This window comes from Papaver somniferum, chromosome 2 (genome assembly GCF_003573695.1).
Source record: "Papaver somniferum cultivar HN1 chromosome 2, ASM357369v1, whole genome shotgun sequence".
Lineage (NCBI taxonomy): Eukaryota > Viridiplantae > Streptophyta > Magnoliopsida > Ranunculales > Papaveraceae > Papaver > Papaver somniferum.
In genome coordinates this window covers 86,279,146-86,292,549 of record NC_039359.1, presented here as the reverse complement: position 1 = coordinate 86,292,549, position 13,404 = coordinate 86,279,146, and the positions used below count along the sequence as shown (strand labels likewise).

General features: G+C 36.8%; 2 protein-coding genes and 1 pseudogene across 2 annotated transcripts; 2 read left to right on the top strand and 1 right to left on the bottom strand.

The window, feature by feature from the left end:
• Nucleotides 1–129: 129 nt before the first annotated feature.
• LOC113348285 (cytochrome P450 CYP72A219-like) lies at nucleotides 130–2,577 on the bottom strand. The gene is made up of 5 exons (XM_026591999.1): nucleotides 2,217–2,577; nucleotides 1,817–2,046; nucleotides 1,250–1,497; nucleotides 806–1,172; nucleotides 130–718 (listed from the first exon to the last, which is right to left on the bottom strand). Exons 1-5 carry the CDS (start codon nucleotides 2,488–2,490, stop codon nucleotides 293–295), a joined length of 1,545 nt encoding a protein of 514 aa, XP_026447784.1. The 5' UTR covers nucleotides 2,491–2,577; the 3' UTR covers nucleotides 130–292.
• Nucleotides 2,578–7,521: 4,944 nt separating this feature from the next.
• On the top strand, nucleotides 7,522–8,442 carry LOC113351549. Its single transcript, XM_026595511.1, has 2 exons — nucleotides 7,522–7,650; nucleotides 7,852–8,442. Exons 1-2 carry the CDS (start codon nucleotides 7,522–7,524, stop codon nucleotides 8,440–8,442), a joined length of 720 nt encoding a protein of 239 aa, XP_026451296.1.
• A 57-nt stretch (nucleotides 8,443–8,499) lies between these two features.
• LOC113351548 lies at nucleotides 8,500–10,815 on the top strand (annotated as a pseudogene).
• Nucleotides 10,816–13,404: the final 2,589 nt, after the last annotated feature.

Genomic DNA, 13,404 nt, shown 5'->3' with positions numbered 1-13,404 from the left:
TGTTACAACCTTCTATGTATTCTTCTGGATCCATCTTCATCACTCTAGCACATTTGGCTATACAGCAATTTCGTGTCACTTATAAATATACTAGGGTTTTGTTTACTTTGTTTTCTCCTACCAAAAAAATAAATAAACTAGGGGTTTCGGCCTTTGGCTCGGCCTTTTTATTCGTTGGATAATCTAAATTTAAATTCACTATTAAAAAACTTACAACATACAACTGAAGTACTGCAAATTACTTCATGTGATTGCTAATCATCACACTATTGCCATAATCTATGTCTCTAACTCAAAGTTGGTGTAATATGATTTGTGCTCCATGCTGAGGTGCAAGATTCAAGGCCATGCGAGGAGCATGAGCATACGAAGGCGAGAGCTGGAAAGAGAAGTGCTGCAGAATCATAGCCAACGCCATTTTAGCTTCAATCAAAGCAAAGTTTTGTCCTATACAGACCTTAGGACCCCGTGAAAAAGGAAAGTACGCGAGTTTATCTTTTGGCGCGTTTGAAACTCCATTGGCAAATCTTTCTGGCTTGAATTCCTCTGAATCATCACCCCAATATTCAGGATCACAGTGAGCAAGAAGCAGTGGTATTGTAATAACGACTCCTGCTGGTATGGAGAGATTTCCCAATTTTGTTCTCTTGCGTGTATGCCGATGTAGGCTGGGTGCTGGAGGGTATAACCTCAAGACTTCATATAGGATCATTTCCACCTGCAAAAATGAGCATAGCAGCGAACGCTTAATACCATTTGAATGCAGACAATGGAAAAATAAGGCTGGTATAGAGACGGTACTAACAATTTTGAGACGATTTAGTGCATTGAAATCAGGTACATTTTGGCCACAAATTCGCTCAACTTCTTCTCGTGCTTTCTCTTGCCAATTCGGGTGCATAGCTAACACGATCATGGTGAATGTTAGCAAGGACCTAGTTGTGTCTTGTCCAGCTATGTAGAGCACTTTACACTCCTCTATAACTTCTTCAATTGTCAATCTATTACTGTTTTCTATATCATTAGATTGCAATAGCAATCCTAGCAAGTCATTACTACTTGACGGATCGGTTTTCATCAATTCTTCTCTTTTGGTGATAAACCCTCTTAATATGCCATTAATTTCCTTGACCAATTGATTTCTCCTCAGGTTATTCTTTGTGGGCATGAATCTACACAAGGGAAGCAAAGTAAAATAACTGAAGATTTTCAAAAGAATTTTGTAGTTTGGATAAAAAAGAGACTACACCTGAAGCCTGGGACGTATATGCTTCGAACAGCTTCCACAGCTAGCGCGATTTGCTCGTTTTGAAGCTCAAAGAGCTTCTTTCCTTCCTCATAGTTGCTTCCAAATGCTGTTCGAGAAATTATATCTGAAGTTAGTCTCTCCATCTCAGGACATATATCCAATTCACAAGAACCTTTTATAGGATCAGCCAATTTCTTCCAACGCGTGATCAGTTCACTGCAACTTGTTGTAAATGCTGGCATCATACCCTGAAATAGCACAACTCGATACTTAGAATCAAGAAAGGAAACATGAAGGTATATCAAATCTCATCGTTAAGCCAACTTCAGTGTCTGCGTGTTTCATGGGTGAATCCTTAACCGATTACTCAACTTGGAAAAACTACAGTTACTAATTATACAAGGTCAATCAGCTAGGTAGATGAAGAGCTCATATACGTCATATATGCACCACCGGCTTAAAGAAACCATCACATTATGGTGGTATATAGTCATTTACAGGCAATTGAGTTTGCATCGTATTGACAATAATAAAATGAAATAATAAGAAGAAGATAGAACTGAAAACCTTCAATTTCTCCAAGTGAAAAGCAGGATTAATAATTCTTCTATGTTTGAACCATTTCTCTCCTTCCAAGCTTGCGATTCCCTTCAGTAAGTCTGCTAGAAGAGGGTTATAGGTTTCCATGGGTGGTTTTTGAATGTGACCATTCTTCTCAGTCAAGACATCCTTCATCATCTCAGGGTCCAATATGATTAACCCAGGTGTCGTTCCATTCCAATGAAATGATACCTTCCCTGTGCAAACATGAATAAATATGATACATAACTACACAATTACTATACATATGGGAGCAAAAGAGATGGTGACGTAGGTCAAAGCCATGAGGGGGCAATTGCCCCATATCCCCATGTCTCAATAATCTATTTATAAACATGAAATATAACAAAATTAATTACTTAATTACCATAGGTTTGTACTGCCTTCCAGGTAAACGGGAGGACATATGGAGCTATGTGGTGATTTAGATTCATGGGTTTGGCTAATGCCTCCGTCCTATCCTTCAAGAATTCTTTGATGTCTCCGTAATAAAATTTGTAAGAAGATCCTTTGATACCTTGTTTCTTCAATTGCTTCTCTAGATTTTTAGGCTTCCACCAAAGTGAATAAAAAGCTCTCAAACCACACCAAATCAGTAATAAAAACACGGTGATCCAAGTAAGGATCAAAGAGGTTGCCATGATCGATCTTTCTTTCTCTCTAACAAAAAAAAAAGAGTTTATGAGCTGAGATTTTGATACTATTTAAGATGATGCATAATGAGAGGTTATATAGCTCAAGTGGACCTATTGATGAATGGCTCATATTGCACGTTCATGGTATTCATTGACTAAGTTTTCTACAATTGCGTGTTATAAGTTTGTACTTGCTGATTGTGACCACACACAGAATAGCCTCACCTACTCTTTCCATATAAGATTTTTCAGTGATGGGGTCAAGGTTTCTGAACTCATATGACCCATCATGTGTCAGTAGTAGATGAAATCGTAAATCATGGTAAGGGAAGTGATTACCCTTTAAAACTTTCGCCCACAATGTATCTTGATTGTGCAGTAACTGCCATGCAAGTTTAGCAGAAAAAGCCAAGTTGTAGTTGTCTAATTGCTTAAGACCTAAACCTCCAAGCCTCTTAGGTAATTGCATAGTATTCCAAGAAATGAACGGGGAGATATGTGGTTGGTGTAGTTATGCCACCAATATTGCCTCCGATTTTTATCCATTTGTTGAAGTGTTGAGTCGGGGAGTTTGAGCACCTGCATCTGATACATTCCCATTGTGCTTAGAACAACATTGATTTGAGTTGTTCGACCAGCTTGATTGATAATTTTGCTTTCCCAACCCTGTAATCTGCGGCCCATGTTATCTAAAATACCTTGAGAATTTTGTTTCCTTGATCTGTGCAGCAAAAGTAGGATGCCTAAGTAGTTTTCTCCAAGTCCCATTCTCTTCATTCCTAGAATACCTGAAATGTTGGATTGCTGAGCATGAGAAGTATGTTTTCCAAAAAAGATTGTAGATTTCTGCATATTAATAGCTTGACCTGATGCTTGACTAAAAGAGTGAAGTAAATTCTGCAAGTGAATCATATGAGTTGAAGTAGCTTGAAAAAACAAAAGACAATCATCTGCAAAAAAACAGATGATTGATAGAAGTACTATGTTTCGGTACCTTAATACCTTTAAGAAGATCAGAATCGACTTCATGTTGCAGCAGATGAGAGAAATCTTCCATGATGAACAAAAATAAGTAAGGGGACAAGGGGTCCCCTTGTCGAATGCCACAAGTTGGAGCAAATGTAGAACTAGGTATTCCATTAATAAGTAAAGAAATATTTGTTGTGGAAATACACTGTTCAATCAAGTCAATCCAGTCAGAATGGAAACCAAGTTTGCGAAGAATAGAAAGTAAAAAAGACCATTCTACTATGTCGAAAGCTTTCGACATGTCTAATTTCATACCCACCAAAGCATTTCTGTTTCTCTTAGTTTTCATGCTATGGATCAGTTCATGTGCAATGATAACATTGTCTTGTATATGTCGACCAGAGATGTAAGCAGTTTCGGTAGGAGAAATTATTTTTGACAAAATGGGTTTTAACCTGTTAGCTATTATCTTTGAAATGACCTTATAGCTAACATTACAAAGACTAATAGGCCTGTAATCTGATGGTGTTTGAGGGTGATGAATTTTTGGTATTAAAACTTGATAAGTATGATTGATGGCTCTAAGCATATGTTATTGAATAAAAAAAATGTTGCACCATGGATATTACCTCAGGGACTATAGTATTCCAGCATTGTTGATAGAAACCCGCTTGAAAACCATCATTGCCAGGAGAAGCCCAAGGACGAATCTGAAAAACCACCTCTTTGATTTCTTCAGCATCAGGTAGAACTAGCAAATTGTTATTCTGTGTCTCAGAAATACAAGGAGACAAGTATTGAAGAATATCATTACTAACAAGTGGATGTGAAGTAATAGAAATAGACTTAAAATAAATTAGTAATATATTATCAATATCAGATCTAGAGTCAAACCAGATTCCTAAAGGACCTTGTATAGCATGTATATGAGACCTTCTTTTATTAAAGTTTGCTTTCGAATGAAAACAAGAAGTATTCTTGTCGGCATCTAAAGACCTATCACCTGCATGTTGCATGAAGTAATCTTTCTGAATGGAAAGCCAATTTTGAAGAGAAGAACTTAACTGTTGAACTTGAGGATAAGTGGTAGCCATGTTATTATTATAACAATGTTGCAGACGAGTCTGAATATTATGCAGTTGCGATTCAATATTACCAAAGGAGGTTTTTTTCCAGAGTTGTAGTTGAGTTCTGGTATACTTAAGCTTGCAGGAGAACTGATAAGAAGGAGAGCCTAAAAATTGATGCTGCCAACTTTGAGTGATAGTATCATTACATGAGACAAGTCGAAACCAACATCTGTAAAGTTTGAATGGAGAATGTTTCCTTTGATGTGGTAAAGTATGCAATAATATTGGACTATGATCAGAAGCAATGGGAACTAGGTGTTCTAAATGATCTTGAGTATAGTGAGTAACCCAAAGGTTGTTAACTAATGCTCTGTCAAGACTAACTGAAACATGATCATCACCAAACCGATGATTAGACCAAGTAGTATCATAACCCGTATAACCTAAACCAAAGAGACCCATCTGATGAACCAAATTTATAACATGAATAGCATGATGAGGATGAGATGGATGAATACTATGAGTTTCAGAGTCATGCATCGTAAAATTTAAATCACCCAAATAACCCAAGGAAGATCTACTTCATTATGCATTTCCATGAGATATTTCTATTGATAATTGTTTTCAGCAACTTTGTGAGCACCATACATACACGTAAGTAAGATATCAGGACGATTATCATGAGTATGAACAATAACATGTATAGTGTCAGAGGTAGTATGCATCAGTTCCATATCAATGCCATTTTTTCCAAGCAATAGCAATTCCACCGGATAATCCTAAAGAAGGTGCAAACCAATAATTGAGGTAATGAGTATGAGTGAGGTACAGTCTCATCTTATAGTTTAAGATTTGGTTTCCGATAGAAAGAAAATATCAGGATCATATTGCGTCAAGCAAAACCTAAAGTAGTCTCTAGAATGAGGATTATTAAAACCCTGACAATTCCAAGAGAAAAACTTCACATTGAAAAAACAAAACAAAACAAAAGGAAAATCAAAAGATGAAACCAAAGAACGAAAAGTGAGAGTGAGAGAAAAAGAAGTAACCTGAGTCCAAGTATCAGTGTTATCCCGAGACTGATAAGCCGCAACAGCTATGTCCCAAACATTAGGTTCAACATTAGAGTCCTGGTTTTCGATAGGATCTTGAATCATACTAGCAGATGGAGAATCAGATACAACAACTAAAGTTGGGCATTGGGGAATTCTCTTTTTCTTTCCACAAATAACATCCATAGCAGTTGGAAAACAGGTATAGGATTCACCTTGAAGAACCGACGAAGAAGAGGAAGAAGCTTCGTTATCAGTGGAAGTGAAATATGAGATATACATACCATCTAGAGGTCTTTGTTGTATCTGATCAGGTTGTCTGAGTCTTGAAAGACGAATCGAACCATGCTGAAGGAACAACTCAGCTTCATCTTGTGGATTTCTAGTCTCAGGAATAATGGATTCTGCAAACCCGAAATTCCTAACAGTCTCTTCCATTTGTAACCTTCGAGCTTTCATCAAGTCACAGTCAGCATCTGAATGATCAGCTACTTTGCACTCTTGACATAAACGGTAAGGTTACTTGTCATAAAAATATCCCACCCACCTAGTAATTCCAGCTGCACTTGAAGCATAGATGCTAGAGATTAGAGGAGCTCTAACATCTATCATTACTAAAGCTCTGCACTTGTTAGAAGTAGGAGGATTAATACCATCTGGTTCGACTAGTCTGGTTTCACCAACAATGTTTCCCAATATCCTAAGTATTTCAGGATAAGAAAATTCTGGCAGCATATTCTTAAACTCAATCCAGTAAAGAGAGATGGTAAAATCTAGATTGTGATGATCTATAGTTAGATTATGATCTTTAATCGCAATCAGATAACCATCTAAATTCCAAGCACCTACAAATAATATAGATTCTTATCATAAGAATTGTAAAATTTGATACTAAAGATATTGGGGTTTAGGGATCTAACAATTACATACCATTGGTTATTTCTGCGAAGATGAGGGCAGATAGTTCTTGCAGCTCTTTCAGCATCCTGCCAAATCATTATGCCTGGTGCATAAAGTTTTCCAACCAAACTGAATCTCTAATCCATGATTCCAGTCAAGATTGCAGAATCAGAGTGAGATATAACACTTCGACGAATTGGCTCATCAGTTAAAGAGGTTTCTTCCATTTGCCTAGTAATATGACTTAGATGAGGTCTATCCATTAGTAAGAGCGTGAAAAAAATTGCAAATGAGAAAAGGGTATGAAAGAAAGTCTGGCAATTGGAAAATTCATAAACAAATTCAGTAAGAGGTGTCATAGAGTTATAAATATAGGCTTGTTGAATATGAATATAGGTTTGAAAAGTGTTGCAAGAATAGATGTTATGAAAAGAAAACTTATCTTGAGAAGCAACCAGATACGGATACCCAAGTAATAAGATATATCCAATATGATATATCCAACTAATAGTAATCTTGATGAGTATCAGGAGAAATCGATGCACCACTGCAAAGCACTGAATCCAACCTGTAAAACGCCAACTGTTGAGAAACCAACTAAGTAAAATTCGAATGATGTAGTGGGACACAACTGAAACACTGATGCATAGCCAAAAGAGAATTACTGAAGATGTACTTCCATTAAAGAGAGACAAACAGAATCATTAAAGTAAAAGAAACAGTAAAGAAAGAAAAAGCAAATTTGAAAATTAGGGCTAAAAAAGAGGGGAAATTAAACAAAAATAAAAGCCAATACATACAATTTAACAGAGGATCTAGACTAATATAACAACAACAAGGTAAGATTAAACAGAATTGAATCAGACGAAATCAAGTTTGAAGGAATTTTTCTTTGGTTGACTTAGTTGACTTTTCGCTTGACCTTATCGCACTAGAACGAAGAAAGAGAAAAAAATTGGGAACCTAAAGACTTTTTGGAATATGCAAAGTGGCAAGTAGGGAATGGAACTCAAGTAAATATCTGGACATCTAATTGGATACCCTCCATGACAACACCATTACAAGACTGGGATGATCTTCATCTAAGTAACTATCAGTGGGTGTCTCAATTAATTGATTCTGATTCTGCTCAATGGAATGTTTCTCTACTACGACAACTGTTTACTCCTAATCAGGTGAATTCGATCCTTATTATACCTCTGTAACTTGATCAGCCAGATAAACTTATTTGTCCTTATACAACTACTGGCTTATTCACCACCCCTTCCACTTATAAGCTACTTTGTGAACAACATCTTCCACCAAACACTACTTTAAACTTATCTCCTCAATTCTGGTTAAGATTTTGGAAGTTCAAAGTTCCTTATAAATTTCAGATCTTCATGTGGAAGACTCTTCATAATGCAATTCCGGTGAAAGTAAGAATTTTTAAACATGATAATTCTGAAAATCAACTCTCTGTTCTGTGTAATACTCAACAGCCTGAAGATGTGGATCATCTATTTCTGCACTTTCCGTTTGCTCAAGCCATTTGGAGATATTTTTTTCCTCAACATTATACTTCAATAGTGCAGCATTCAACTGTTCTTTCCTGGATTCAAACGTGGCAGTCTAAGGACTCGTACATTAATATTTTCAACACTGCTGATCAAATCCATGTTACACTCTGCATCATTCATCATATTTGGAAACTTAGATGTAGGGTCATTTTCAGTAGTACTAATCTTAATCGTAACACTGTCATTCATCATGTTAACTCATACATTGCATTTCATCACCTTGGTAACCCATCTGTTAACTCTATGAGCATTAATAGGTCTATTTGTGTGCTTAACCTGCCTTGGAAACCTCCTCCACCAGGACATTTAAAAATAAACATTGATGCTTCTTTTAATAAAGTTTCTCTCCTTGATGGTATTGGAATTATAACAAGGAATCATGCAGGACTCTATGTGATGGGAAAATGATGTTTGAAAAGAGCTCAGAATGTGAATCAGGCAGAATCTTGAGCTATATTTGAAGCTATGCAGTTGGCCAATTCCTATGGTTGTTCTAGAGTTATCTTTGAAACTGATAATCTTAATATCAGTTCTTATCTACAGAAACAATCTCCTCTTCCTCCCCGGAAGAGTATGCCTTTGCTTAGGCAATGTGTAAACAAATGTAATATTAACTCTAGTTGGTCTTGTGTTTTTGTTTATATAAGCTGTAATAAAACTGCTGATGCACTTGCTAAAGCTGCTCGCAGGTTTCACTTATGTGGGGAATGGTGGACTTATCCACCTCACTTGTTAATTCCTCGCCTTACTTGTGATGTAAATTTACTTGATGTGTAATATATGGTTCCTTTGTTCAGAAAAAAAAAAAGTTGACGAGGAAATGATCCTAGTAAAGATCCTGCAAAATAAGCATAGAATATAAGGATAGAACTTTGATATAATTGTTGTGACACATTTCAAAGTTTAATAGTTTAATATAATAAATCAACTTGTTCAATTAAAACTAGACAACACAAAATTGGTTAAAAAAGACCAAAATTAACAATTTCTGGGTGAAAAGGACATTTAGATTTTGATACTGTTTAAATGGACAAAAATGTAAAAATAGCCAGGATGTAAATAATTTCATCCTATCCATTTTTAAATACTTTTTCTTATTTTTAATTTACATCAGGATGCATCCAGTTTCATCCTTGCTATTTTTTAACCAGTTTCATTCTTGCTATTTTATTGGTGTCCATTTCACCCATAAATTTTTTTTACTCGTCCATATTAAACCATGTTTTAAAATATTTGGATAAATGATCCATTTTCGGACTAAACAAAGTGGGTACACGTTGTGTCTCAATGGCAATATTGCCAAAACTAATTAGTGGGTGTGCCCACTTGAAGCCTGGCTAATTAATGACTTGGGTCAAGGTAGTGGTGACGGTGCACTGGCAGCTGTTTCTCCAACAAAGATGCTTCTAAATACTATAAATATGTAAATGAACCTTAATATATTATAAAACGAATCCAGATTTAATTGACACATATAATGCGCGTTTACTTGCATGTTAGCGGAACACAAACTTGAAACAAAAAAATAAATAAAAAAATTCATGAAATTAGAGCTATAAAGACCTGTGAATGTAACCTTAAGTTTTCTCATACTCACACCATTTACTACTCTTAAGCTTTCTTAGTCCACAGACTATAAAAATGGTATCTCTTAACCTCGTAAAACTTATTTAAGTTGTGGGAATTCTTGTGGGTATTTTGGCACAGCCCATTGTGGGGAAAAAGTGTGGCTGTGCACCAAATGAGTGTTGCAGCAAGTATGGCTACTGCGGTACTAGTGATGACTACTGCGGTAAAGGGTGCCAAGCAGGTCGTTGTAAGTGTAAATTACCAAATGAGTGTTACAGCAAGTATGGCTACTGCGGTACCCGTGATGCTTACTGCGGTAAAGGGTGCCAATCTGGTCCTTGTACTGCTCCTCCTCCTGTTGTCACACCCACAGGGCCTTGTAAGTGTAAACCAAATGAGTGTTGCCGTACTAGTGCTGCCTACTGCGGCAAAGGGTGCCAATCTGGTCTTTGTACTGACACTCCTGTTAGTACGACCCCCAGTAGTCCTCCCACTCCTGTTAGTACCACCCCAAGTAGTCCTGGCACCTCTCTTGGCGGTATAGTAACACCAGCTTTCTTTAGCAGTATAATCGATCAAGCTGGTTCATGGTGCCCTGCAGGGAAGAATTTCTATACACGTGATGCTTTTCTCGAAGCTGCTAAATCGTACCCTGGTTTTGGTACAACTAGGAGGAGTCCGGATGACATTAAACGTGAAATTGCTACTTTCTTTGCTCATGTTACACATGAAACCGGGCGTAAGTTTTCTAACCAAAATGGCAAAACCCATTAACATCTTTCTTGTTTTGTACCCGCATTTTTCATTTTTGGATTTTTGTTACAAAGAAAAAATTGACGGAGCATCAAGAAACTATTGCGATGCCGGAAACAGCCAGTATCCATGTGTTCCTGGTAAAGCATATCATGGTCGAGGACCGATACAAATATCATGGAATTACAACTACGGCCCAGCCGGTAAACTTCGATGGCTTAAAAGGCTCCAGAAACTGTGTCTAGTAATGTTGTCATCTCGTTTAAGACAGCGTTTTGGTTTTGGATGGTTAATACTCCTATCCATACTTATATAACTCAGAATAAAGGGTTTGGTGAGACGACTCGCGTAATCAACGGCGCCCTGGAATGCAACCGTGGAAACCCTGGACAAGTTCAAGCTAGGATTACTTACTGCAAACAACTAGGTGTGGCACCAGGGAACAGCCTTTCCTGCTAGAAACCTTCATGTTTTTAGATTTCCTGTACTTATTTTCAATGCTCAAAAATAAGATGTGCTAGTCGTTTAGCCCCATGGTTTAGGAGCCGAGTTACCTTGTTCATTCGTTTAAATGATTTTGAATTTAGAGGTAATCGTTTTCTTGCGTGAAGAGGATTAAGTGTGGTTTAGTGTGGTTTATGGATTTGCTTATTTAACAGTATTTAATAATTTATTTTTAGTGATAAAGTTATTGGATGATGAAACCAACGACAACACCAATAATCTCTAGTTTCACGAAAAATGATACTTTTCGATTTGAATGTAAAAATGCAAAAATATCACTATGGTGATAGGAGGTAAAATTATTTTGGGAATTTTAATAAAATGCCACACTTTGGTTTCCCGATTTAATAAAATGCCACCGTTTTTTTCAGAATTTATAAAATGCCACACATGTTAAGTTTTCTGTTAAGGCCCACTTGATTAGTCAACCGTCATTGAAAAAGTCCAAAACATGTGGCATCATTACCAAACTAACCTTCTCAATTTCCTGACAATCTATGGCTGCACAGGACCGACCGACCTGTTGAGTCGAACCAATAAACCGGCTATATTATTAACCGTTGATCTGATAAAATTTTCTAATCCTAGCCCTCTATTTCATCACACATATAATAACCTAACCCTAAACTAAGAGACACTCACTTCATCTTCTCTTCTCGCCTCTCTTTTCCTTTTTTCCTTATTCTTCTTACAGTCACGACCACCACCAGAATCACCATTTTCTTTTTCTCTTTCACTGATTACTTCAATTTGTTTGGGAAAGGGGTAAAGTTATTCTTAATCAGATTTTTTTGGGAAAAAATGGGGAAGATGTTGTTAAGGTTTATTACATAAGGGGTTTTAATTGGAAGGCTGTAAAATCAGAAAGAGGGGTTTCATGATTTCCTGTTAATGGCTAAATTAATTGTGATTTTTAATTTTTTTATAAGAAAATTTATAAGTGAAATAGATTTGTTTGATTGTTGGATTTGTGTGAATTGGGAAGTTTCAGATCGAGAATTCGTGAAGTTTCAGATCGAGAATTTGTGAAGGATTGAGTTTTTGCAGATTGAATTGCCATGGAGGTTTTAGAATTAGGAAGAAGAGAGAAATATTGGTTGGATTTGTTTGAGCAGGAGATGAAGAATTGATGTGGGTCTGTAATGAAATTTCTGTTGCTCATATAAGAACATGGGTTTGATACATGATATTGAATCTAAGATGAAGACAGAAGAAATTTGTGGTTTAAATTGATTTGTTTGTGGCAGTCAAAAGAAATGGGTACTTGAGATGAAATTGAGAAGATGGTGGTGCTAGGATTTTGAGGTTGTTTGGCCTAGTGGATGTTGCAGCTGCAGTTTGTATTGAGTCTGTAGTTGAGAGAGATGTTGAGATTCAGTAAACAATGAAGAAGAACTGGGATAGATGAATGCCTAGGTTTTAGGTACAAATTGCAGCTGATGTTGTTGCAGCGATTGAGAGAAGTTGGAGATGAAATGTTTGAGTTATTGCTGCAGAAATAATGTATTGATGCTCATAGTGTTGCAATGATGGAGAGATGTGTTGTAGCCTATGTATGACAGATAAGTATAGATTTGCTTTCGAGATGACAAGGAAGTGAAATTGGTGGAAGAATAGAATTTGCAGAGTTGTAAATGATGATGTTGCACTAAGGTGTTGTTAGTGACAGTGAGCTGAGAATGGCGTTGGATTTATAGAGAAATAGTGTGATGCAGGTGGTGATGCAAGGAATAGGCTGCAATGCTGAGAGATAGCAGTTGCAGAAGCTACATGCAAAGTTCAAAAGAATTTGAACAACAAGAATACATCTGCTAGTGAACGCAGGTGCTATACTGGCTTAGTGAAGCACCACTATGGTGCAACATCAAATTAGGCGGTGCAATGTTGACTATGAGATTTCACAGCCGATTTCAGTTTGATTCAACTCGGTATTGAGTCACAAGTTAACTCTCTCTACTCAATCACTTGTTAACTCGTCCTAGTTAAATGATTCAGGGGCTTGAATGTCATTTTATGTGGGAAATTTAATGACACGTATGCACTAACGGCAATTAACCGTTTTCTCAAAAAAAAAACAGGATGGAATAGTCAAATGTGTGGCATTAAATAAATTTTGAAAAAAACAGTGGCACTTTCTTAAACATGAAATTGGAAGTGTGGCACTTTATTAAAATCCCCGAATTTTTGTAGGCGACATAGCTGGAGCGTAGGCGTGTGAATAGGGTGCGACCTATTTAGAGTAGCCAGATTGCTTCGTCTAGTCACTAGTGTCAAATAAAAAAAGCGAAAACTCTAGGGTTTCACGTGGTGTAGCTCCGGTTTTTTCTCCCCCTCTTTTCTCTTTGCGTTTTTTAGTTTTTCTTTTGATTTTGCGCTTTCATGGCGCAAAATCAAGACAATAATCCACCAGTTTTTGGCAAAAGGATATGGAATCAATCAAGATCAAAAAGTATCTATATCCCTAGGAATAATTCATCAAACACTAATGCTATGAACCCTAACTCATCCGATCTTGGGAAGCAACACGAAGAATCAAATCCTAAC

Excerpts from the sequence above, each read along its gene's own strand:
- LOC113348285 (XM_026591999.1), bottom strand. The coding sequence starts at position 2,490 with ATGGCAACCTCTTTGATCCTTACTTGGATCACCGTGTTTTTATTACTG. Across the intron at positions 1,498-1,816 it reads TTCACTTGGAGAAATTGAAG|GGTATGATGCCAGCATTTAC; the intron begins GTTTTCAGTTCT and ends GTGCTATTTCAG. Across the intron at positions 719-805 it reads CACTAAATCGTCTCAAAATT|GTGGAAATGATCCTATATGA; the intron begins GTTAGTACCGTC and ends TCATTTTTGCAG.
- LOC113351549 (XM_026595511.1), top strand. The coding sequence starts at position 7,522 with ATGACAACACCATTACAAGACTGGGATGATCTTCATCTAAGTAACTAT. Across the intron at positions 7,651-7,851 it reads AACTGTTTACTCCTAATCAG|ATCTTCATGTGGAAGACTCT; the intron begins GTGAATTCGATC and ends TATAAATTTCAG.